Raw genomic sequence first — 23,309 nt, forward strand, 5'->3', positions numbered from 1 at the left:
TGGAATGGAAGATAATACTGCACAAGAGAAATTTACAGTCTGTTTGTTGCTGCAGTGTCTGTTCTACTTGCTCCAAAATAAGAAAATTAAAATGCAAACAGTAGGCAGACTCCAAATTTATAAAACAGTATATATCCTCCCCCCCCTTTTAACATTTTATATGACTGAATTGCCAGACACAGTATACAGTTGCAAGAAAAAGTATGTGAACCCCTTGGGATTACGTGGAGTTTTGCATGAATTGGTCATAAAATGTGCTCTGAACTTCATCTAAGTCACAACAATAGAAAAACACAGTCTGCTGAACATAATACTACACAAACATTAGATGTTGCCATGGTTTAATTGAACATAACATATAAACATACACAGTGCAGGGAGGAAAAAGTATGTGAACCATTGGACTTAATAAGTGGTTGACCCTCCTTTGGCAGCAATAACCTCAACCAAACGTTTCCTGTAGTTGCAGATCAGACCTGCACAACGATCTGGAGTAATTTTGGACCACTCCTCTTCACAAAACTGTTTCAGTGTAGCAATATTCTTGAGATGTCTGGTGTGAATTGCTCTCTTAAGGTCATGCCACAGCATTTCAATCGGGTTGAGGTCAGGACTCTAACTGGGCCACTCCAGAAGGTGTATTCTGTGCTGTTGAAGCCATTTTTTTGTTGAATTACTTGTATGCTTTGGGTCATTGTCCTGTTGCATCACCCATCCTCTGCGGAGCGTCAGTTGGCGGACAGATGGTCGTACGTTTTCCTGCAAAATGTCTTGATAAACCCTGGAATTCATTGTCCCATCAATGACCACAATCCGTCCAGGCCCTGAGGCAGCAAAGCACCTCCAAACCATGATGCTCCCTCCGCCATGTTTTACAGTGGGGATGAGATTTTGATGTTGGTGTGCTGTATCTTTTTTGTCCACACATAGTATTGTGTGTTTTTCCCAAACAACTCAATTTTGGTTTCATCTGTCCACAGTATATTTTGCCAGTAATGCTGTGGAACATCCAGGTGCTCTTTTGCAAACTTCAAACATGCTGCAATATTTTTTTGGACAGCAATGGCTTCCTCCGTTGTGTCCTCCCATGTACTCCATTCTTGTTTAATGTTTTCCTTATTGTAGATGTGTCAACAAAAATGTTAGCATGTGCCAGAGATTTCTGTAGGTCTTTAGCTGACACTCTAGGATTCTTCTTTACCTCATGAAGCATTCTGCACTGTGCTCTTGCAGTCATTTTTACAGGATGACCACGCCTAGGGAAAGTAACAACAGTGCTAAATTTTCTCCATTTATAGACAGTCTGTCATCGTGGACACATGAACATCAAGGCTTTTGGAGGTACTTTTGTAACCCTTTCCAGCTTTATGCAAGTCAACAATTCTTGATCATAGGTCTTCTGAGAGCTCTTTTCTGCGAGGCATGGTTCACATCAGACAGTGCTTCTTGAAACCAGTAAACCCAAAACAGGTGTGTGTTTTTAAAGGGCAGGACAACTGTCAGCAACACATCTAATATCATCACATTGGAGTCAAGGTTGGCTCACTCCTGGCTCCAATTAGCTCTTGGAGAAGTCATTAAGCTAGGGGCTCACATACTTTTTCCTCCCTGCACTGTGTATGTTTACATGTTATGTTCAATTAAACCATGGCAACATCTAATGTTTGTGTAGTATTATGTTCAGCAGACTGTGTTTTTCTATTGTTGTGACTTACATGAGCACATTTTATGACCAATTCATGCAAAACTCCATGTAATCCCAAGGGGTTCACATACTTTTTCTTGCAACTGTATGCTATATGTATCATTGTTATACCGAATCTATGTAGAACAAGCATTTTGGATGACAAATTGGAAAAATAAGTGTCTGGGAAACAACACAGTCTAGTTCAGATATATATATGTACATGGCGAGAAAAACAAATCTTGCGAGTTTATCAGACAGATGGCATAGAGAACAAAGCTGTTACAGAAGTTGGTAGTTCCAGGAAGTTCTAGGAAAACTATGAAGATAGAGAAATGTTATTTATTGTTTGGTTTATGATAGGGTAGAAGCATGTCTCATAATCTGATTGTTTGGATACCATTTCTTCTTTATATTTGAATACACTTAATGACTATTTGCTCAGTGATCATTCAAAATTACGGTGGCCAAAGTTATGGCCATAGCAGTGTCCCCACCGCCATGTGATTACAATTTGGATGTTGTGAAGTGCCCTGCAATCATGTGATCTCCATTTGCCATATTTCCTGCCTGCTTTCCCCTCTGGTTCCTGGAAGAGTGAGAGGCTGAAGAAGCAGGATTTTGGTACAGAGCATTTGCAGCTGCCCCCCAGAAACAAAAGAACTCTCTCTTGAATCTGAATGGTGGCTTGAAATGCCTCATACTGTAAATGCTGTGTGGATTTTGGGGTGGATTTTTCTGTGCATGGAGAGTAGGGAGAGTAGGGATGGAGAAAAGAAATTTGGATTGTTATAGATCTATATATGGAGCTTTTTTTCTTCAGAGCAACACTGATGTCCTCTCTCCCCATGTGCAGGAAGGAACTGGTGCTGGTCTGGTTTTAAAAGTAATTGCCCACCCTTCCTTGTTCTATAGTAAGTGCTCTCAGTGTAATATATGATAACAATACATCTAAAATTAATGCATAAGATAGAAAAATGATAAACTAAACATATCAGCTAAAAGTGGTAGAGAAGCTGCATTCACATATCTCATTAGAAGTGCTTTCTTAAACTCTTGATTGCTGGTTGGACTCATGCACTCATAAATCTAACAGAAGTTATTGAGTTCAGAGAAATTATAGTTTGGCTTGTGGCCCGGTCTAAAATCCAGAAGTTCCCTCCTTCGCAAAAAAGGCCTAAGAGAATAAACAGGTTCTTTACCATTGTTGACCAGGTGGTGTATGTGAAAGGACATATCTGTGGAAAGAATTCCATTCAGGTGAGTGAGTGCTTTTCAAAAGTCTTGCTCCCATGTAGCCATCTGCCAGTCATTAGGTTTTGAGCATATTTGGAGCAGGCTTACAATGATGCCCTCAAAACTTCTGTGCCAGGATTAATACCACGTTCCTGATTCGGAGGAAGTCAGTAAGAGAATGAATTAAATTATCCAAATTTTTTATATTATATATTATAATCTCTTCTTTTTCTATCTTATCCCTTATCCATAATCAAATTGCAAAAGCACGTCATTCAGTCCTAATCAGCAAAAGTCTATTAATACCTACCAGAAATATGAATATAAAGTAAAAGAAAACTCTTTCCACTTACAAATAAATCTTTAAAGCCTCATTCAGTCCTGGTCAAAATGAAATTCCATTAATAGCTACCAGAAACCATAGCATATATATTTTAACTCTGATCAAACAGATTCACTTTATAAACTTCCTTTTTATTTTTTAAGAAGCTTGATCTTTAGTCCAATCAAATAGTGTTCCACAAGTTGATTCCTTACCATTTTCTCTTTGACATCTTTCCAGAACAGCTTTAGAAATTTCTTTTTGTCTCCTCCTGGAAAGAGTTTCCTTGGTTTCACACATTCCTTTTGTAAATCCAATATAAGAAGGCTTTCCAAGTCTCTCCTCTGAATTCATTATTTATGTGTCTTCTTTAATTTCCAAGATATAAACTGGTTTCGTTTGTAAATCCATTTTGGCATTGTTTTCCATATCACTCTTACATTCTGGCATTTTAAAATCCATTTTCAGTTCCACAGCATTCTTTGCCATATCACTTTTGTAATCACCATTCTTTAGAACAGTGTTTTTCAACCACTGTGCCGCGGCACACTAGTGTGCCGTGACATAGTGTAAGGTGTGCCGTGGGAAAAACACCTGCCTATAGTCAATATAGGCACAGAGTTAATTTTTTTTAACATTTTCTAATGGTGGTGTGCCTCGTGATTTTTTTCATGAAAAAAGTGTGCCTTTGCACAAAAAAGGTTGAAAAACACTGCTTTAGAACTCCAAATCCAGTCTGTTTTATCCAATCAAATCTGTTGTTCTTATATATCCTCTGCTATAATATCAAACAATCTTGTAAATAACTTCTGAGTATGTTGTTCACAAAAGAACGTTAATTTTTTCTATAGTCAAACAGGACCGATCCAGATGATCCCATCTGGATCGGTCCTCAGGATCTGGTATTTGCACACAGAACACACACTCTGCTAGAGAGAAGTTCCCTGAAGATGGGCTCCAGCAAGAGTCTGAAAGCTTGGAAGACTAAACTTCTGGTCCCGGAGATTGATCCAGATTGGATCCCGCAACATTACCCTGGGACATGTATATTCACTTTCATTTGTCAAACAGTATTTCTCCATTATATTAATGGGCCTATTCTCCTTTAGGTCCCTTCTTATCATTTGTTTATTTCCAATCATGAAAACTCTCATGGGAGGACTTCTTACAATTGATTCCAAAGATTTCATTTATTCCTGTACATATTTTTAAACATTCCACAGGAATGTTTAAAAATATGTACAGGAATAAATGAAATCTTTGGTTTATGCAGCTTCTTAATTTTCCAAGATCCACATTCCACACACACCCTCTTTTGTTGTTTTCCAGAAAAGTAAAGCTTTTCTTTTTAATCCTTAGACTTGTATTGGAGCTTCTTTCATCCAAGGTAAATATTTTTTTCAGTGACAATACATCTTGCCCTTTGGAAGATTTCTTAACACAAACAAATCAGTAATAAGCAGTTTCCTAAAGTAGTTAACAGAAGAAGTAAGTGAACCCAGTCATCTTTTAGCAAAGTACCTAACCGCATTAGTCAAGGTGAATATTTATGTGGCTCCCAGGCCTTTCAAACCTCCTGGAGAACAGTGTTTTGCAATCTCTCTGCAGGTAGATTTCTCTGCGGAGCCAAACATGGGCAATCCTTGATTCTTCCTTAATCCAGGAAGGAATTTGGAGGAGCCAATTTATTCACCAGCTGCTATTTCAACCACATTTATTGGCTTGCAAAAAGAACATGTTCAAGTCTTTACTGCCTCCTTGGAAGTTCCCTATCTGGCTTCTTTTCCATTCTATTTCCAACTCACTGATGACATTTGGTGACCAAAGGTGACAAATCTCTCAATCAGCAAATCTCTGGGGCCAGTTAATCAGTAAATAAATCTCACCATAATCCTTTTCTTCCAGCAGATCTTTTAAATTTGGATCTATTTTATTTATCTATTAAATAGATTTATATAGCCACCCAACTCTCACATAGTGACAGGACTGAATTATTAATAATCTTAAGGAATATCATCAGATTGGATATTGAGTTACATTTTACAATACTACAGAAAATACTGACTTTTTAAAATTATATTATTTCATATAACATGGATGAGTAACCTTGCTGTTCAGCTTGAGTAAATAAATTTAAACATATTTGTAAATGCTTTCGAAAGCATATTTTTAATGTTAGAAAAATCAGAGGAAAAGTAGAATCTCAATATATTTTTATTTTCCATTTTAATGTTTGGTCTACATGGCATTATTATTATTATGGTTCATTGCACAGTCATCCAGATTAATATATTTTTATTCTGCCTCCCATGTAATCACATATCATTGTGGCATACAATAAAATGTAATCGAAACAATATTAAAATAACTACATTCATTAAAAAGATGAAGAGGAGGAAAATAACCATTCATTTATGGAAGGCCTGGGTGAACAGAAATGTTGGTTTAATAGAAGGCCTAAGGAATTAGGCATAGAAGGCCTAATAGCGGGATGGCGAATCTATGGCACGCATGCCACAGGTGGCACGCGGAGCCATTTGTCAGGGCATGCGAGGCATTGCCCTGTTAGCTGGCCAGCGTGCGCTGAGTTCAGCCTTTTTTAAACCCATTTTTTGCTCTCCCCAGGCTCCAGAGGCTTTATAGGATCCTGAGGAGGGCGAAAAGAGTCTCCCCCCCCCCCCGGAGGCCCTCTGGAGGCTTCAGGAACCTTCAGGAGGCTTCCCTGAAGCCTCCGGAGTACAAAAAACCAGCCCTATGGGCAAACCGGAAGTTCAGGAACGGACTTCTGGTTTGCTCATAGGGTCATTTTTTGCCCTTCGGAGGCTTAAGGGAAGCCTCCTGAAGGTCCCTGAAGCCTCCAGAGGGCCTCTGTGGGGGCAGGGAGGCTTTTTTTGCCCTCCCCAGGCTCCTATAAAGCCTCTGGAGCCTGGGAAGGGCAAAAAAAGCATGCAAAAAATGAGGGGCCGTGCCTCTCATACGTGCATGTATACTGGGGGAGTTTGTGCATTGCGTTATGTGTGTGGATCGCCTGTACCCGACCTCCCCTGCGCTCCCCCCCCCTTTATGGCACATGAGCCAAAAAAGGTTCGCTATCGCTGGCCTAATAATATGAACCCTTTGAATATCATGAGGATATTCCAGAGTACTGGCTGCACCAAAGTGGTGTTTATATTATTTTGTTGGTTAGTTATCTGGATTATTGGCTTTATTAGAAGATCAAGAGTTATTTTTACTCCATTTCCAGGTATGTAAGAACACCCTTTATTGGGATTGGAAACCAAGCACTCCATTTGGACTCTAAATCATTTTAAAAGTGTTTGCAAATGTTGTTTGTTCCTGTCAATACAGTTGTAAGCTCTTGCATTATTCATTCTTTTACTTTTATTCAGTCCCTAATCAGTTCAGCAACACACAGTCTTTAATAAATTTTTGCCAAGTCAGATTGTGCAAACTTTGAAGGCTATTTTCAAATCTAGTCCAAAAAGGGAAGAATTTAAATTTCATCCGTTCTGTATTTTTTCTGTTCTTAATGTTTAGAAATTTACCTTTATAGGATCAGATGCATCAAAGGAGAGTGACATAGGACAAATCTGACCAAATGTGAAGTAAATGTGTTATTGGGGCCTATCTTGTGACAATAAAGATGACGAATCATCGATATTTCTCCACACTTATTTCGAATGGCCTGAGCCATCCTGAGAAGGGGTGGTTCAGAGGTTTAACTTCAAAGTCATGCTGAGGAAGATCCTGTCTTCGTGTCTAGAGACTGGGGGAGTCCAGATGGGGATTAAGAGAGTTTGGCTCAAGACCCTAAGATCTAGTGGTTTGGGATTTTAGCCCCTCCCCTCCGGGTCTGGGGACCATTTCTTCATTGCCCCTAAACCCCCTATCTGGGGGTTCTTTTGGATTTGCAGTCAGTGGCAGCTGTGGCCAGGAGGGCCTTCACACAATTTTGTGTTGTGAGCAAATCATGCCTATTCCTGGATTGGGAGGCTGTGCTCAAAATCATTTAAAATTTACTCACCTCCAGATTAGATTATTGCAACATGCTTTACATGGGGCTGCCCTTGAAGAGTATACAGAAGGTTTAACTGGTGCAAAATGCATTCAGGACAAGCGACATCATCTCTGCTCCACGAGCTGCATGGGTTTGCCAGGGTCTTTCTGAGTAGAACTCAATGTGCTGATGGTTATCTTGGTTACCTGTTCTGACCCTCTCCTCCGTCTAGTAACAAAAGCCGAGACAAGCGTAAAATGGAATGTCTTTTAATGACAAGACCAGACTCTCGGTGGCTGAAAGCCAAATAAACAAACAGATAGGGACTTTGGCAGCAAGTCCGACAAACCTTGGCAGTAATGCAAACAAACTCTGGCAGGAATCCAGCCTGCCAAATTTGTTTCTCTTTAGTCAAAGTGTTGACTTCTGCAAGAAGAGCGTGGCACAAGCAGCCTCTTTTATAGTCTGGGAGAGGAGCTTAATGACCATAAGCTGAGTGTAATTACCTCCTGTAATTACGTAGTTCTTGACACTGAGTAGTCCTTCCATGGCGTGCATCCCGGAACAACTCACAGGTGGTTTCTGGATCACTTTCTCTTGTCTCCTCCCCACTGATCCAAAGCTTAGGCGCCACCTGGTGGCCAACAGGCCTCTCTGCGCCCTGCGAGGTGGCGCAGTGGTTAAATGCAGCACTGCAGGCTACTGCTAGATCAGCAGTTCAGCGGTTCAAATCTCACCGGCTCAGGGTTGACTCAGCTTTCCATCCTTCCGAGGTGGGTAAAATGAGGACCCAGATTGTTGGGGGCAATATGCTGACTCTCTGTAAACCGCTTAGAGAGGGCTGAAAGCCCTATGAAGCAGTATATAAGTCTACTGCTATTGCTATTGCTCAGAGTCGGAACCCTGTCCAGGGTCCTCCACATCCTCCAGGGCCAACTCATAGGGCCCCTCTCTGTCGGAGTCTGGTGGCAGCTCCAATGACTCCTGCCGGGCCACAACAGTTACCTTAAGGTCAGGTTACTGATTACTGTTACCCCAGCATTGTCTGTCCTTTTAGAACTGGAAGGATAAGCATCCAGATCCCATCTATGAGACTCACCTATTGAGAAGAAGGTCTTTATTATCATGGTGCCTACCCTGAAAGTATACTTCATTGTCCCAATGAAGGGGGGGGGGGCTAGTGATGAAACAGGCCGCCTGCTTAAGACCACCCAAGGCCTCCCCGACCTACTGAAATACCTCATGCTCCCCACAATTCCTTCCTCCCCATCTGCCACGCCGGGTCACTTACCATGAAAAGATCTAACAAGCTGTGTCCTCTCCAGCCTCTCAGCCGAGTGCGTCCCTCTGACGTTACATTTAGGCCTATGTAGGCTTTGCCCGGCACTTTGCAGGCCAAAATGGAGGTTCAGAGGGGCGGCCCTTCATTTTGGTCTGAAAAGTGCTGGGGGAGGCCTGCGCAGCCCTAAATGGAGGGGCGGGCGCACCCCTCCAAAACTCCGTTTTGGCCAGCAAAGTGCATGAAGAATGTTGCAGAGCTTCTGTAGTTGTTCGTAAAGGCGAACTACTGCCATGGTGCTGCAAGATTCATAGTTTCGGGACTAGGGGGAGTTTCATAAACACTAGGGGGCAATGATCACATAAATTAGAATGTTTGCTAAGGGAACGCTTGTAACCCAGGGATTGCATGTATAAATATAGCATTCAATTATGATATCTGAGAAGAACTTCCAAACAGTTATATTTTTATATTAAACATCTATGATGTTTATTTAGGTAAAGACATGGATAAAAATATTGTCCTGTAATTGTTCTGTCTTCTTTTTTAACAGGCTTCGGGATATATCCTGAATGAAAAGAAATAAGATTATTTCAGTTTTCTTTGTCCTTCTCTAGCTTCAAGTCTCTGTTCTAAATATTGTTAGAAGCACATGAAGCCATGGCAGATGTTGATGTTCAACCGTCCATACCAAAAAGGTGTGGTCCATACATATCTTCCATCACCAGCCACAGCCTGAATCTGGTCCTTCGTGGGATAGTCCTGTTCTTAATTGGAGTCTTTCTTGCATTAATATTAAACTTGCTTCAGATACAAAGAAATGTCACCTTATTTCCACCGGATGTTATTACAAGCATCTTTTCTTCAGCTTGGTGGGTGCCCCTCGGATGTGGCACAGCATCAGGTACGTCAGAATAATGATGCTAAAAGATATTAAGAAAAATGTCAGCTTAATCCAGGCCATCAAAAACTTCACGCCTGTGGTCAGAATCATATTCTCTGCCCCAAGGGTGGGTTCCGGCAGGCACTACTGCTGGTTCACTCGTGTACGTGCTGCACGTGCTGTTGATACATGCTGTGCACAATTAAGCAGTGCAATAAAAAAAACAAGATGGCAGCGCATGTGGCGCCGCCCAGAGAACAGGGATGTGGCAGGCCTGGGTCGCTGCCAGTTGCAGCGATCCAGGCCGCCAAATCAGTTTGCCCAAACCGGTCCGAGCTGATAGGAACCCACCACTGTTCTGCCCCCAACCCCTCCTTTCAGCATTAAATTTATGTATGCTTTGTGCCGGATTAAGGAGGATGTGAGGTTTCTATAATTCTAGTACTTTGAAATAGTTCATTTGGATCTCACCAATTCCATCTTACGTTTTCCTTAGAAGTCAAAATTAGCTAAAGATGAAAGTTGGAATTGTACAATGCAATTTATTGGTAGCCTTATGTCATCCAGGAAAAAGCTTGGATAAAGTAAAGCATTCTCAGCTTATTCCTTCTCAAAAAAGAAGAGAGAGCCACTTTTGATACTTTGATGAATTTGTTATGTAAATTGTTTTCATTAGCAGAAGTGATTCATAGAAGATTCTACTGCTCTCAAAGCACTCAAAAATTAGAGTATTTCCCTGAGATTAATTTAGCAATTATTTATTTATCAAACTCTTATTTTCTTTACTAATGGTATTTTTTAAAAGAAGGTATTTGGTGTCAAATGCTTTCCTTTTTGCTTTTCATGAAGTTAACACACTATAGATAGAGTTCAAAGACTAACTCCCTGCTCCGGAGCTTGTCGGGTGTGAGTCCTTGCTGGTGAAGTTGGACCTTGTGGGCTTGTTGTTAATGTACGTGCCTCCCAACAGCGTGACAACAGCCCTCCCCTCGCTTCTCGAGTCAGTAGCCGAGCTGGCAGTTGAGTTCCCCAGGCTTATGATCCTGGGGGACTTCAATATGCCTTCGCTCGGCGAGCACTCTGATGGAGCACAAGAGTTCATGGCTTCCATGACAGCCATGGGCTTGACTCAAGTAATTCGGAGCCCGACTCACTCAGCGGGTCACACGCTCGACCTCGTATTTCTCTCGGAGCAGTGGAGTTGTGATCTTGGTTTGAGGGGTAGTGAGATCTTGCCCCTGTCATGGTCGGACCACTTCCTACTGAGGCTCGACTTTCGGAGACCAATCCCCCTCTGTAGGGAGGAGGAACCGATTAGGTGGTTCCACCCCAGGCGTCTTATGGATCCTCAGGGTTTCCAGACGGCACTTGGTGTTGTGCCTGATACTCTCACCCACAGTCCAGTGGAGACCTTAGTTGCTGCCTGGAACTCAGCAGCGTGTGAGGCTCTCCACCGGATTGCGCCTTTATGGCCGATCCGAGGCAGTGGATCCAGGAGGGCTCCTTGGTTTACCAAGGACCTCCGGGAGATGAAGCGCCAAAAGAGACGCCTAGAGCGCTGCTGGAGGTCCAGTAAATCCGAGTCAGACCGAGCACTATTAAAAGTTTGCATCGGAGCTTACCTTCTGGCAATCCGGACAGCTAAGAACACCTATATTGCCGCTCTGATTGCGTCCGCTGAGTCGCGCCCAGCCGCCTTGTTTAGGGTAACCCGCTCCCTCCTGAATGGGAGGGTTGCGGATAATCCCTTACGAGGTAGAGCGGAGGAGTTTGTTCAATTCCTCGCGGACAAAGTTGCTCGGCTTCGGACAGACCTGGACTCCAATTGCACAGAGCCAGCTGAGGTACCAGGGGAGGGTCTTGAGCGACATCTTTGGATTGATTTTCAACTTGTTATTCCTGATGAAGTGGACAAGGCCATGGGAGCGGTGAGTGCCTCCATGTGTGCACTGGACCCATGCCCCTCCTGGCTGCTCGCGAACAACAAGGAGGTGACGCGGGGCTGGATCCAGGCGATAGTGAACGCCTCCCTTCGGGAGGGCTTCTTTCCCCCGCCATTGAAGGCAGCGGTGGTGAGACCCCTCCTGAAGAAGCCATCTCTAGATCCAGCCATTTTGAATAACTACCGTCCAGTCTCCAACCTTCGTTGGGAAGGTTGTTGAGAAAGTGGTGGCCTTTCAGCTCCGACGGTCCTTGGATGAAACCGATTATCTGGATCCCTTTCAGTCCGGATTCAGGCCTGGCTACAGCACGGAAACTGCTTTGGTCGCACTGACCGATGGTCTCTGGAGAGGCAGGGACAGAGGTCATGCCTCCGTCCTAGTGCTTCTTGACCTCTCAGCGACCTTCGATACCATCGACCATGGTATCCTTCTGCCGCGGTTACGGGAGGTGGGGGTGGGAGGCACCGTCCTTCGGTGGTTCTCCTCCTACCTCTTGGACAGGTCGCAGTCAGTGTTGGTTGGGGGGCAGAGGTCGGCCCCTAGGCCCCTGAAATATGGGGTGCCGCAGGGTTCGGTCCTGTCCCCCCTCCTGTTTAACATCTACATGAAGCCGTTGGGCGAGATCATTCAGCGGCACGGGATAAAATACCATCAGTATGTGGACGATACCGAGTTGTATCTGTCCGCCCCGTGCCAACTCAGTGAAGCAGTTGACGTGATGTGTCAGTGCCTGGAGGCTGTTAGGGTCTGGATGGGAGTAAACAAGCTTGCGCTCAATCCAGACAAGACTGAGTGGCTGGTGTGTTTCCCTCCCAAAAATTGGCTAAGTATTCCATCGCTCAGGCTGGGGGGTGAAATTCTACGCCCCTCAGACAGGGTTCGCAATTTGGGAGTCCTCCTGGATCCACAGCTGACCTTAGAACATCATTTGTCGGCTGTGACCAGGGGGGATTTGCCCAGGTTCGCCTGGTGCACCAATTGCGTCCCTACCTGAACCGGGAGGTACTCGCAACAGTCACTCATGCCCTTGTGACCTCAAGACTGGACTACTGCAATGCATTTTACATGGGGCAGCCCTTGAAGAGCATTCGGAGACTTCAGCTTATCCAGAATGCAGCCGTGCAAGCGATTGTGGGTGCACCTCGGTACACACATGTTACACCTATCCTCCGCGAGCTGCACTGGTTACCGTTTGGTCTGTGGATACGCTTCAAGGTGTTAGTCGTCACTTATAAAGCCCTTCATGGTATCGGACCTGGGTACTTGAGAGACCGTCTGCTGCCAATTACCTCCCAAAGGCCCATTTGATCCCACAGATTAGGCCTCCTCCGGGTTCCATCTACTGGCCAATGTCATCTGGCTACTACCTGGGGGAGGGCCTTCTTCTCTGTGTCTGCTCCAGCCCTTTGGAACGAACTCCCCACAGAGATTCGGACCCTCACCTCTCTCCAGGCTTTCCATAAAGCCGTTAAAACCTGGCTGTGCCGGCAGGTCTGGGGTTGATGAGTTCCCTTCCCCTCTCGAATTTGTGTGACTGTTGATTGTCTTTTAATTTCCCTTGTACCTTCTTTGTTGTATTTCCTTTGTGTTTAAACCCCCCCCCCCTTGGGTTTGTTAGCCGCCCTGAGTCCCTCAGGGAATAGGGCAGCATATAAATAAAATAAACCTTCAAATCTAACTTGAAATAAATTGTCTGTGAAATCTGGCTTGTGTAGATTTGAAAAAAGAATATAGTTAGGGATTTAGAGAATCTCTAAAATATCTGCATGTCTCAGTTTTTGTTTTGTTTTAGTTCCTTTTTCCTGAGGTGAATCCAAGATTTTTGAATATGCTATAATGACTAGGGTTAATTTTTAGTATTTCTGCTAACTTTTGTAATTCTAAAACAAAGAGTCCCAATTGTGTGTTTATTATCATTGTCATCAATAGTCTCCATTAGATTTCTCAAAATACATTGTTCCAGAAAGATACTAGAAGTTTCTTCTCTATTGCCATTCCAAGTACAGCATTCTAGAAATTGTCTCAGGTGGAGGTTTGTGGTATTCTAAATAGTTTTAAATCATTTTGAGGAGTAACTTCTGGAAAACCATCCGATCATTTAGAAGTGGCATAATCTAAGTCAGGGGTGTCAAACTCTTATTTCATTGAGGGCCACAACACGGTTGTTTTTGACCCTGGGAAGCCCGGAATGAGTGTGGCCAGGATGGGCATGGCCAGTTTGACCTCACTTGTGTTGTGGTAACCTGAGCATTCTGCCAGCAGAAACAACTCTCCCGAGCTCCATTTTCTATGGCAGAGGCACTGCGGACCAGTCTTTCATTGTTTCCAGGGTGGCCCTGTGGGCCAGATCTAAGCACCCCACAGGCTGGATCCAGCTCCCGGGCCTTGAGTTTGACATCCCTGATCTAAGTGATTGGGAGGAGAAATGGTAGATTTTCCATATTCTTGTACTTCATCCCTTAAAAATCTTTAAAAGATTTCTGAATCAGGTTGTCAGGCCAAGTGGCTTGCCTGTGTCATTTATTCTCACTGAACTCAGTAAAATTTATTCCACAGGTTCACTTTAAAAGAACTTAAACACATCAACTGTCAGAAAAAGCGATTATACTGTAGATACCTTGTTAGCTGTGTTTTATTTTACAGCTGTAATTGGATTATTGTACCCTTGCATGGATAGACATCTGGGAGAACCTCATAAATTTAAGAGAGAATGGTCCAGTGTGATGAGATGCGTAGCAGTCTTTGTTGGCATAAATCATGCCAGTGCTGTATCCTTTTTGTGCGGTAATGAAGTTGGCAATGACACATAAACTTCAGGCAGATCAAAAAATAAAACCAAGAAGCCCTCTAATTTCATTAAGGTTGAATACATATTTCATTTCCCCATATGTCAATAAATTTGTTACTAAATTTACATTAGAGGAAGATCATTTACCCCCAGCTTGTAAATTAAAAAGGTACTGTTGGCAACAAATGAGCAGGATAGAGATAAAGATGGTTGCAGATATTGTTGCTGAAAACTCTGGTTGCCTTTCAAGATTAGTTTTACCTAATATATACATCTAGGTATGCACAGAAAATGAAGATGGATGGATGGATGGATGGATGGATGGATGGATGGATGGATGGATGGACGGACGGACCGACCAACCGACCATATGCACACATTTCTGGGAAGGAATCTCAAGGATTGCTTTTAACTAGAATTGGTAAACCTAGGTTTTAAAAATGAGGAAAGTTTGTTTTTAAATCAGGATTATTTTTGTTTTGGGTAATTATAGCCATTAACTTTCAGTTATTAATTCACTATTAAATAGTGTATCACTATTTAAAATTGCTACTGATAATAAAAACAATAAAAATCCACCTTGCCTATAGCCATTGATGCACTTTTCCTTTTAAGACCTTCCCAAGCTGCTTAACTATCATATATTATGTTAGGAAACCCCTTTTCTTACATGTACCACTTTCAGAGAATTTTTCTTAAAATATTTGAATCAGCATAGAAAAAATACAATACAGGCTAAGATACATTGATCATAAAATAACCAGAAACACTAAAATGTAAGATTTAGAGTTGTGAAGAAGCATGAATTTATACCGAGAAAAAGTATAAGGTTGGTATCCAGAGGAACTCAGTTTTACAAAAAAATAAAATTAAATTAAAAAAGCACTAAACTTGCATAACTGGATGCTCATTTAAAAGAAAAAATGGATTTTTGGAATCATTGGACCAGTCTTGGAAATGCTGTGAAGGTTGGTCTGGATGGGAATAATATTTAGCCTTGATTTGGATCTCTTTTAGACATAAAGAACTGGCTGTCTCTTTAAGGTTAAAACAAACAACAGAATTGGTTTGCTGCCAGTCTTCTCAAAATATTCCTTAAACTGTCCAAACAGAAAGTGGATTTTGCCAACAACTTTCAGTTGTCTCTCACACTTGCTGCACTGTCAGTGGGGCTGTGGTGGACTTTTGATAGATCTCGAAGTGGTTTTGGACTTGGAATAGGAATTGCATTTTTAGCCACTTTGGTGACTCAGCTTCTGGTCTACAATGGATTTTATCAGTAAGTATTAAATGCATATTCTTATTAATTTCATTTGTATTTTAAAGGCAATGTCTGTCAAGATTATAAATTTAAAAAAGGCCTTGACTTATTTATAGGAATAGCATGACGAAATTCAGTGGAACAAATGTGACCTCAGTGGCACGTTATATTTATGGCAGGGAGAAGCTGGCTGTATTGTTTATTTATTGCCTTTGCAACTTACACACCTTAATGTTTGGGGATGAAATTAACTTGTGCAATTAAATGCTAATAATTATGCTTCCCAGAATCAAGGTTGACAGTAAAGCTAAGATTTGCCTTGGACGCTCTAGGCAGGCCCATTTAGACTGCCTCTGCTTCTCCTTCCTAATCAGCAATGTAAAGATTATTTGCAATCTTCCAATCTTCCAGTTTCATGGTGCTGAGAATAAGGAACAAAAATAATTGTGGATCACTCACCACCTCCCTTTGGCAAGGCTGCCATTGGTACTGCACTAAAAAAATGCAAGAGGTTAATTAAATGAATTGTTTACATCCATTCACTCTCATCCATATTCCTACTTCATGTTTACCTAGTGATACATTAAATAAATAAAATGTAAGCCATTCAGAGGGGAGTGCTGAGAGGCAATCAAGCTGCCTCTTTCTATTAAAAATGTTTGATGCTGAAGAGCTCTGATCAAGCCCATGGGGAAGAGAATTGTTCACATGCTACATAGAGCCACACTTTTAAAGTAATTTTACTGTAGCTTCAAATAGTAGTGGAACCTCAGGTCACGAACAGTTCTGACCACGACCCAGTCAGTTGCCGACCCAAAAATCCGCTAAATGTTTCACTCTGTTCATGAACGCATTCTTGGGTGGTGATCAAACACAGCCACAACGATTTTCCCTGCTGCAGCTATTTCCCCTTCTGCACCTTTTTTTATTGTGTGAACACATGAGCAGTCAGTCTTGCTTCCAGTCACGACCAAATCGGGTGCCGGCCGAAGTCTTGGAATGGATTATGGTCGTGACCGGAGGTGCCACTGTATATCACAGCTGAAATAGAAATAAATCTATTTAACATTCTCCTTTTATACAGACTGTCCATGGTTTTCCATGGATATTCTGAATTGGCCATTTACATTCCCATTTTAAAATTTCTGACCAAGGTGTAGTTATGCATAAAAGAATTCTGCTTTTTAAAATTCTTTGTAATTTAATTAGTAACAAAGACCTTCCAGCTAGCTAGCATCCAAAACCCTCTTGGCCCCAGCAGTCTTCAGGCTTTTTACTCTCTTTTTCAAAATCAGAATCACACATCAGGCAAGGTGCCATTGTGATACTAATTTTTTTAAAAAATGTTTTTCTCCAGATACACATCTCCTGATTTCCTTTATGTCCGTTCCTGGTTGCCCTGTATATTCTTTGCTGGTGGAATAACTATGGGAAACATTGGCAGGCAGCTAGCAATGGTAAGCTAACAATTCAATGTTCTGTGTTTTTGTAGTATTCTTGTAAGTAATTTAGTCTTCTTTTTTTTTCTTGCCCTTGATTCCCCCTCCCCATCCCTTGGGATATCCAAATAATTTTGACAACATTAAGGAAACTCAAGACTCAATAACCAATTCTCTTGAATTTGGCGTGGGAATGACATTAAACATGCCAAATAATTCTTTGGAATATAACATTCTTCATTAATTCCTTCGTTTTAGAAGTCAGAATGAAAATAAAACAAATAGAGCTTGAATAATCTCTTACCTGTTTCCAACCAAGCATTATTTCAAGATACAATCTTGATTCTCAGAAACATCCCCCAAAGTTAAAAATGTGCACATGTCACAAATACACTTGGAAGCATTCAGAGCCTTTTAAAAATGTATCCAATCTTTCATTGCTTTTAAAAAGTGACAAAAAAGAAAAAAAACCCACAAAAGTGAAAACATATAGGCAAAGACAAGGAAAAAAGACCACATACAATCTACTATAACCTTCAATATTTGGATATGTCAATGCAGCTTTTGAAGGAAAGTGAAAAAAATAAAACAGAAAAGTACAATATATCATTTCACATTACATAATTACAATTCTATCTATAGTTATGCAATTAAAGGGAAGCATTCAGACAGCCTTTAACGGATGACCACAGTCTATTTTAAAGAGAAAGATGAAACTTAACTAATGTGGCTAATTCTTGTGCTCATCACGTGGACACCCTATCTGATAAAAAGATGTTCACTAATGCCACGGAAGCATGTTTTAAAGTACGGGTATCAAACTTGTGGCGTTACATTGCCGTCTTGTGATGTATCGCAGCATTTTTCCCTTTGTAGTGTTAGAGTGGGTGTAGCCTATGTGTGACGCATCCGGCCCGCGGGTTGCCAGTTTAACACCCATGTTAAAGCCTGATTTCTGAGTAGGAAGGGAAGTATTAGAGAGAGTAGTTAGTTAGTTATGTAGGTAGGTAGGTAAAAGGATAGAGAGAGAAATAAAGATAGATAGATAGAGAAATACAGTAGGTAGGTGGGGAGAGAGTGTGTGTAGGTAGGTAGGTAAAGGGATAGAGAGAGAGAGAAATAGAGTAGGTAGATAGGAGAGAGAGTGTAGGTAGGTAGGTAGTGGGATAGAGAGAAATAGAAAGAGATAGAGAAATACAATAGATAGATAGGGAGAGAGAGGGTAGGTAGGTAGGTAGATAGAGGGATAGAGAAAAAGAGAAATACAGTAGGTAGTAGGCAGAGAGTGAATGTGTGTAGGTAGGTAGGGATAGAGAGGTAGAGGGATAGAGAGAGAGAAATACAGTAGGTAGGGAGAATGAGAGTGTGGGTGGGTAGGTAGGTAGGTAGGTAGGTAGGTAGGTAGAGGGATAGAGAGAGAGAGAGAAATACAGTAGGGAGTAGGCAGAGAGTGAATGCGTATAGGTAGATAGGTAGAGGGATAGAGAAAGAGAGAAATACAAGTAGATAGGGAGAGAGAGTAGATAGGTAGGTAGGGTAGGTAGGTAGAGGGATAGAGAGAGAGAGAAACACAGTAGGTAGGGAGAGTGAGAGTGTGGGTGGGTAGGTAGGTAGGTAGAGGGATATAGAGAGAGAAATAGAAAAAGAGAGAAGTACAGTAGGTAGGTAGGTAGATGTTTCCAAGTGTATTTATCCATGTGCTGGAGAAGGAAATCGCTGACAAACCTTAAGACTTTGTTTCTGCTGGCACAGCAATTGATCAATGTAATTCTCATCAGTTAAAGAACTTTCCAAAAGGGAAAAAAAGTGTTTGCACTCTGCAAACCTCCGAAACGGTCCGTTTTTCACAAAAACAGGCCCATTTTTTTTCAAATAAAAGGCATTAATAGCCTTGGGAGGGCTTGCAGAGTGCTCGGGGGGGGGGCGCAAAAAAGAGCAAAAAACAGCCTGTTTTTCACGAAAACGAGCCTGTTTTTTGTCAAAAAAATTGCATACATAGCCTTATGGAGGCTTATAGAGTGCTGCTGGAGGCTGGGGGGGGGGGGGGCAAAAATGGCCCATTCTTTGCTCATTTCTAACCTCCCCAGCTCCCAGGAGCTCTCTGAAAGCTTCCTACAGACTCTGCATGGGCATTTTGGTGAAGGAAGCAGGGCTTCGGGAGGCAAAAATGCTGTATTCGATGTATAAGACACACCCAGATTTTCAGCCTCTTTTTTGAGGAAAAAAGGTATGTTTTATACTCAGAAAAATACAGTAAATCTTCAGAGAGAGGATGAGTGGGTGGGTGGGTGGGGAAGGGGAATATAATTTATCTTTGTTCTGAATTCCAGAATTGTGTGTTCATTAGACATCACACTAGAAAAAGAGACTGGCCACTTTTTCTGTGCTTCTTTTCTAGTTGCATTTTGGATGTGGTATAAAAGCTGCAGTGGCCTATCCAAATATTGAAGGCTTACAATGGATTTCAATATGGTTTTGTTTTAAAGAATTCTTTGTTCTTGATTTTTGTTTGTTTATGATTTTAATGTATTAATTATTATATTAAAATGAGAATTCTTGTCGGTCAAAAATATTATAAATACTGTCTAATAAATTGAAAAAGTAGTTGCAGGAGAATCTAGCATTACATGTTTCGCTTATTAAATATAAATTACATTTCTAGAAATACCTGTTGCTTTTGTTATACAAACATAATCTTTTTTATTTTAAAATTTGCTAATTTACTGTTTATAAAAATAGATTTTTCATCATTATAGAGCAGTATCAAAATAGGTGAGTTAATTATTTTTTAAAAATCATACAGCAGGAATAGATGTTAAATTTTGAAATCCATGTTGTTTCTGTTCATGTATTTTTTAAAATTCTTTTTTACCATTTTTATTGTTTTGGGGTAGATTAGCTTAACAAATAGGAAAAGGAAATGCTATAGATATCTAGAGGCTGTGTGGTTTTGATTTTAAATTTCCCGGACTGATCCCAATCCATTTTCTCCTCCTCTCTTCGCCTCTTTTTCATTTAAATTTTTATTTGCAAAGTTTTATTTCTATCACTACTTTCTATATTTTTAGACATTAGAAGGTCTGAAATCCTTTCTGATCTCCTTCATAGTCTAATGGTTGATCCCTGCCTACCTCTGCCCATTCCTGTAATCCAAATTCACATGGTTTACGTACTATATCTTCAGGTTGCAATTTGAGGATTAGTGAGGTAAAATGAGTCCCTGGGGAGAAGAAAGCTCCTTTGTTGAATCTACCCATTTGCTTTGCTCTACTCTTTTTTTATTTATGTGTGTAGATCAGCTACTTACACCTAACTTCTGTTTGTCTTACAGTATGAATGTAAAGTTATTACGGAAAAGTCTCATCAAGACTGACAAGAGGAAAAATACTTTTATCTCATGGGAGGAAAAAGAGCAGACTGAGAAGATCACACAGTAGAGAGAACTCGATTATATAATTGCCAAAAAAAAAAAAAAAGCAATGTCCCTCTCTTGTTTCTTCTTCTCTTGTCCCTTGTTGTGTCTCTGGCCTGGTCCACTTGCAAAGGCACTATTTACTGCAATCTGTGATTGCTGAATCTCTTAAGTCACATAAAAATCCTGGCATCTCAGGAACTTGATCTGTGCAAAATGGTGCTTCAGCGCAACACGCTGGAGAAAGTATTGGCTTCTGATTCTTTGTTTACCTGAACTAGGCTAGGCTTGCCATGTAGTGTCCCCCCCCCCCCCCCCAAGTAAGGTTCGTGTGCCAAACCAAGCTTACAACAAAACAAAACATCATCCTTCTGGCTGCATTACCTTTTACTTACTACAGCCAATTTTGAGATAGGTGGTATTCTTAGAGTGTTGCTGTTTTATTATACCTCAGGTCAGAGGGATAAAAGGCCCCCAAAGACACTAATGGAATTAGCATCAAAAGTATAATCAGTGCTGTGACTTCTCTTCGTAAAGAGGGAAATAAATTTACAGAACAGCTGTGCATAAAGTGAACATGAATTTTCTGTTTTACATCAAGAGTTGATGGCATAGTTGAATGCATATGCACTATTTGCAATACAAATGGATAGCAGTGCTACTGCACTCTCTGTGTCTATGCCTGTAGTGTGTTGAGTGTGGGACCACTCTGTAAATAGATACACCCTATTGTAGGATTCTTCATCACATAGCAGCCATAAAGCTGTTTATTGAGATGTGATTCACGCTAAATGGTAATATTGAGGCTATCCATAAATAAGACATTTACAGTTGGTAGTTTAGTTCTGGAAATAGGAAAATCCAACTTTTTAAAAAAGTTTGGTAAGATGATCTTCAGTGTAGAAATTACAAGTACCTCTCTCACTTTGTATAGTAAAACATGGGTGTCTGCTTGCATTCTGATCATAGGAGCTGTAAACGTTCCTTTACAGAGATTCCAGCAAAATGAATTCATGTTATTGCTCTTATAGAAATGTCATATGACAAGGTGAGTTCTAACAAAAGAGAGGCACAGCCGAAGATATTATTGTGGTACTGCATCAGTAGAGCTGATCCTTGAGTCTGGTAAATGGGAGAAAGGAAAAAGAAACTTTCATATAATACCATTTTAAATCATTCTATTTAATTGCTTCTATATTCTCTGTATAAAGTGAAAAGCTGCTGGTGTGTTTTTTTAAAAGTATATTCAGTGCAAGTTTTTAAAAAATACAGCCACTCAAAAGAGGCTTATGTTGGTCCAAAGAAAAATGTGTGTGTGTATAAAAAAAGTATATAATTTTATTTTTCTTTAATATATTCATAAAAATGTAGAATTGGAAAACTAAGATTTTTAAAGACTTGCACACTAATACATGAAGAATATGCAATGAGAGCCTGGGGAAAAATAAACCAAGCTTTGGAAAGGAAAATGTGCAATCAATAAGTCTTAGAAAAATAGCAAACAATATGCAAAATAGCAGTAGCTTTAATTTTTGACTAGCTGTTGCAAATTCACACTATTGCACTACAGGGTCTTTAACATGGTTGTAATGTTATCAGACTGAATATTAGAAAATACTAAGTGTTAGTGCACCTCCTTATATACCTTTCCCCACATGAAATCTACAGCGAAACAAATAATTCCTGAGGTTTAACTTTAAGATATTTCTAAAAGCATAAATGTCTCTGAGGTGGCTTAAGATTAAGAGATCTGGTCCCTATCCAATTTATCTGTGATTCTGCTGAATCCAGTAAGTCAAATTTGTCATCAGAGCTTATTAAAATGGTGATAAGGCACCCTTTGAAAGTTTAAATATGACAGCCTGGCTCTCACCATATAGTCTAATTATTGAATTGGAGTGTTGCTGTAAGAAAATGCAATGCGTGTGGCTTTGAATAGGGCTGCATTATAGATTTTTAGTTATCTGGCCTCCTAACACGGGTAGTACACATGTTTTTGAAATAAGATCTGTTACTTTGGTTTTATAGTTTTGTAGGCAGATTTTGCAGGATTAAGCTGCCTTAAAGTGAAACAGAATAATGGCTTTCCACAAGGTTTACTAAATCTAATTGAAGGTAATAGTGACATTTGGTTCAATCTATGGGTGTAATGATTGATTGCCAATGAGGACTTTTCTGCAGAAAGTATTGGACTAAATTGTAGTAGCTCTTCATTATCTTGCTAAGAAGTCCAGAATACTGTAGTTCACAGGTTTTGGTAAACCTTAAAAACATGAAATCATATCTTACTGCATATTGTCCTAAAGACACATATCACCATTATTCAGTAAGCATCATAGTTGCTGAATATACACACAATTTGAAATTGCCAGTTGATTTTTTTTTGACTAGCACTTCTGATATGGAGCAAAATTAGTCATCTTTCCAAAGTCACTTTGATAGGCCACTGTAATCTCTTAAATATTACTATTGAACAAAATTCATACTGTTTCTCTGAATTACCAGCTGGTACTGAATTGAGGGAGGAGAGGTTTGTGATGAGAATGCCTTAATTACAATGGGGGTGGGGGTGGGGGAAGCAACTGCTGTATGATGTGTAACTATAATAATACATTGTCTTCAATATGCTCTGTAGAGAATGAATAAGGTATATTTTAGATACAACTTTGTAAGCACTATAAAAACTTCACTAGTTGTGAACAAATTGTTAATGTTTACTTCTTCAGGTTGCTGTTAAAAGCAAAATATGTATTAAATAAAATTACAGTCTTGAAAACTTAGTTTCTTTTTCATTTTTTAAGAAGAAATAATTCTTAACTGCATGGGGATGATTCTCTTTCAGATATTAAATTAGAATGTTGGCTCTTGAGGCAGGATAACAGTTACAGAACATCTAGAAAATTAATATACACTTCCCCAGCCATTAGAGAACACAAATCAGCAATTGCATGAAGTCAATATAGATTGATTTGGGCTTTTAGATCCAAATCTTTCAGTTCTGGTTAAAACACTGGAATGAGAGCATCATGAAAAATTAAAATTAAAAAAGGAATCCCCCTTCTTTT

General features: G+C 40.5%; 1 protein-coding gene across 1 annotated transcript in view; it reads left to right on the forward strand.

Moving 5' to 3' along the window:
- The window catches only part of INSIG2 (insulin induced gene 2), a 29,460-nt gene extending 6,440 nt beyond the window's left edge, over window positions 1–23,020 (forward strand). Inside the window, exons 2-6 of the mRNA XM_032216610.1 lie at window positions 9,072–9,422; window positions 13,988–14,112; window positions 15,245–15,411; window positions 16,751–16,850; window positions 20,164–23,020. Coding sequence (XP_032072501.1) covers window positions 9,179–9,422; window positions 13,988–14,112; window positions 15,245–15,411; window positions 16,751–16,850; window positions 20,164–20,205 — 678 coding nt within the window. The 5' untranslated portion in view covers window positions 9,072–9,178 and the 3' untranslated portion in view covers window positions 20,206–23,020. The remainder of the gene's footprint in view (window positions 1–9,071; window positions 9,423–13,987; window positions 14,113–15,244; window positions 15,412–16,750; window positions 16,851–20,163) is intronic.
- Window positions 23,021–23,309: the final 289 nt, after the last annotated feature.

The sequence above is a fragment of the Thamnophis elegans genome, chromosome 1, assembly GCF_009769535.1.
Source record: "Thamnophis elegans isolate rThaEle1 chromosome 1, rThaEle1.pri, whole genome shotgun sequence".
Lineage (NCBI taxonomy): Eukaryota > Metazoa > Chordata > Lepidosauria > Squamata > Colubridae > Thamnophis > Thamnophis elegans.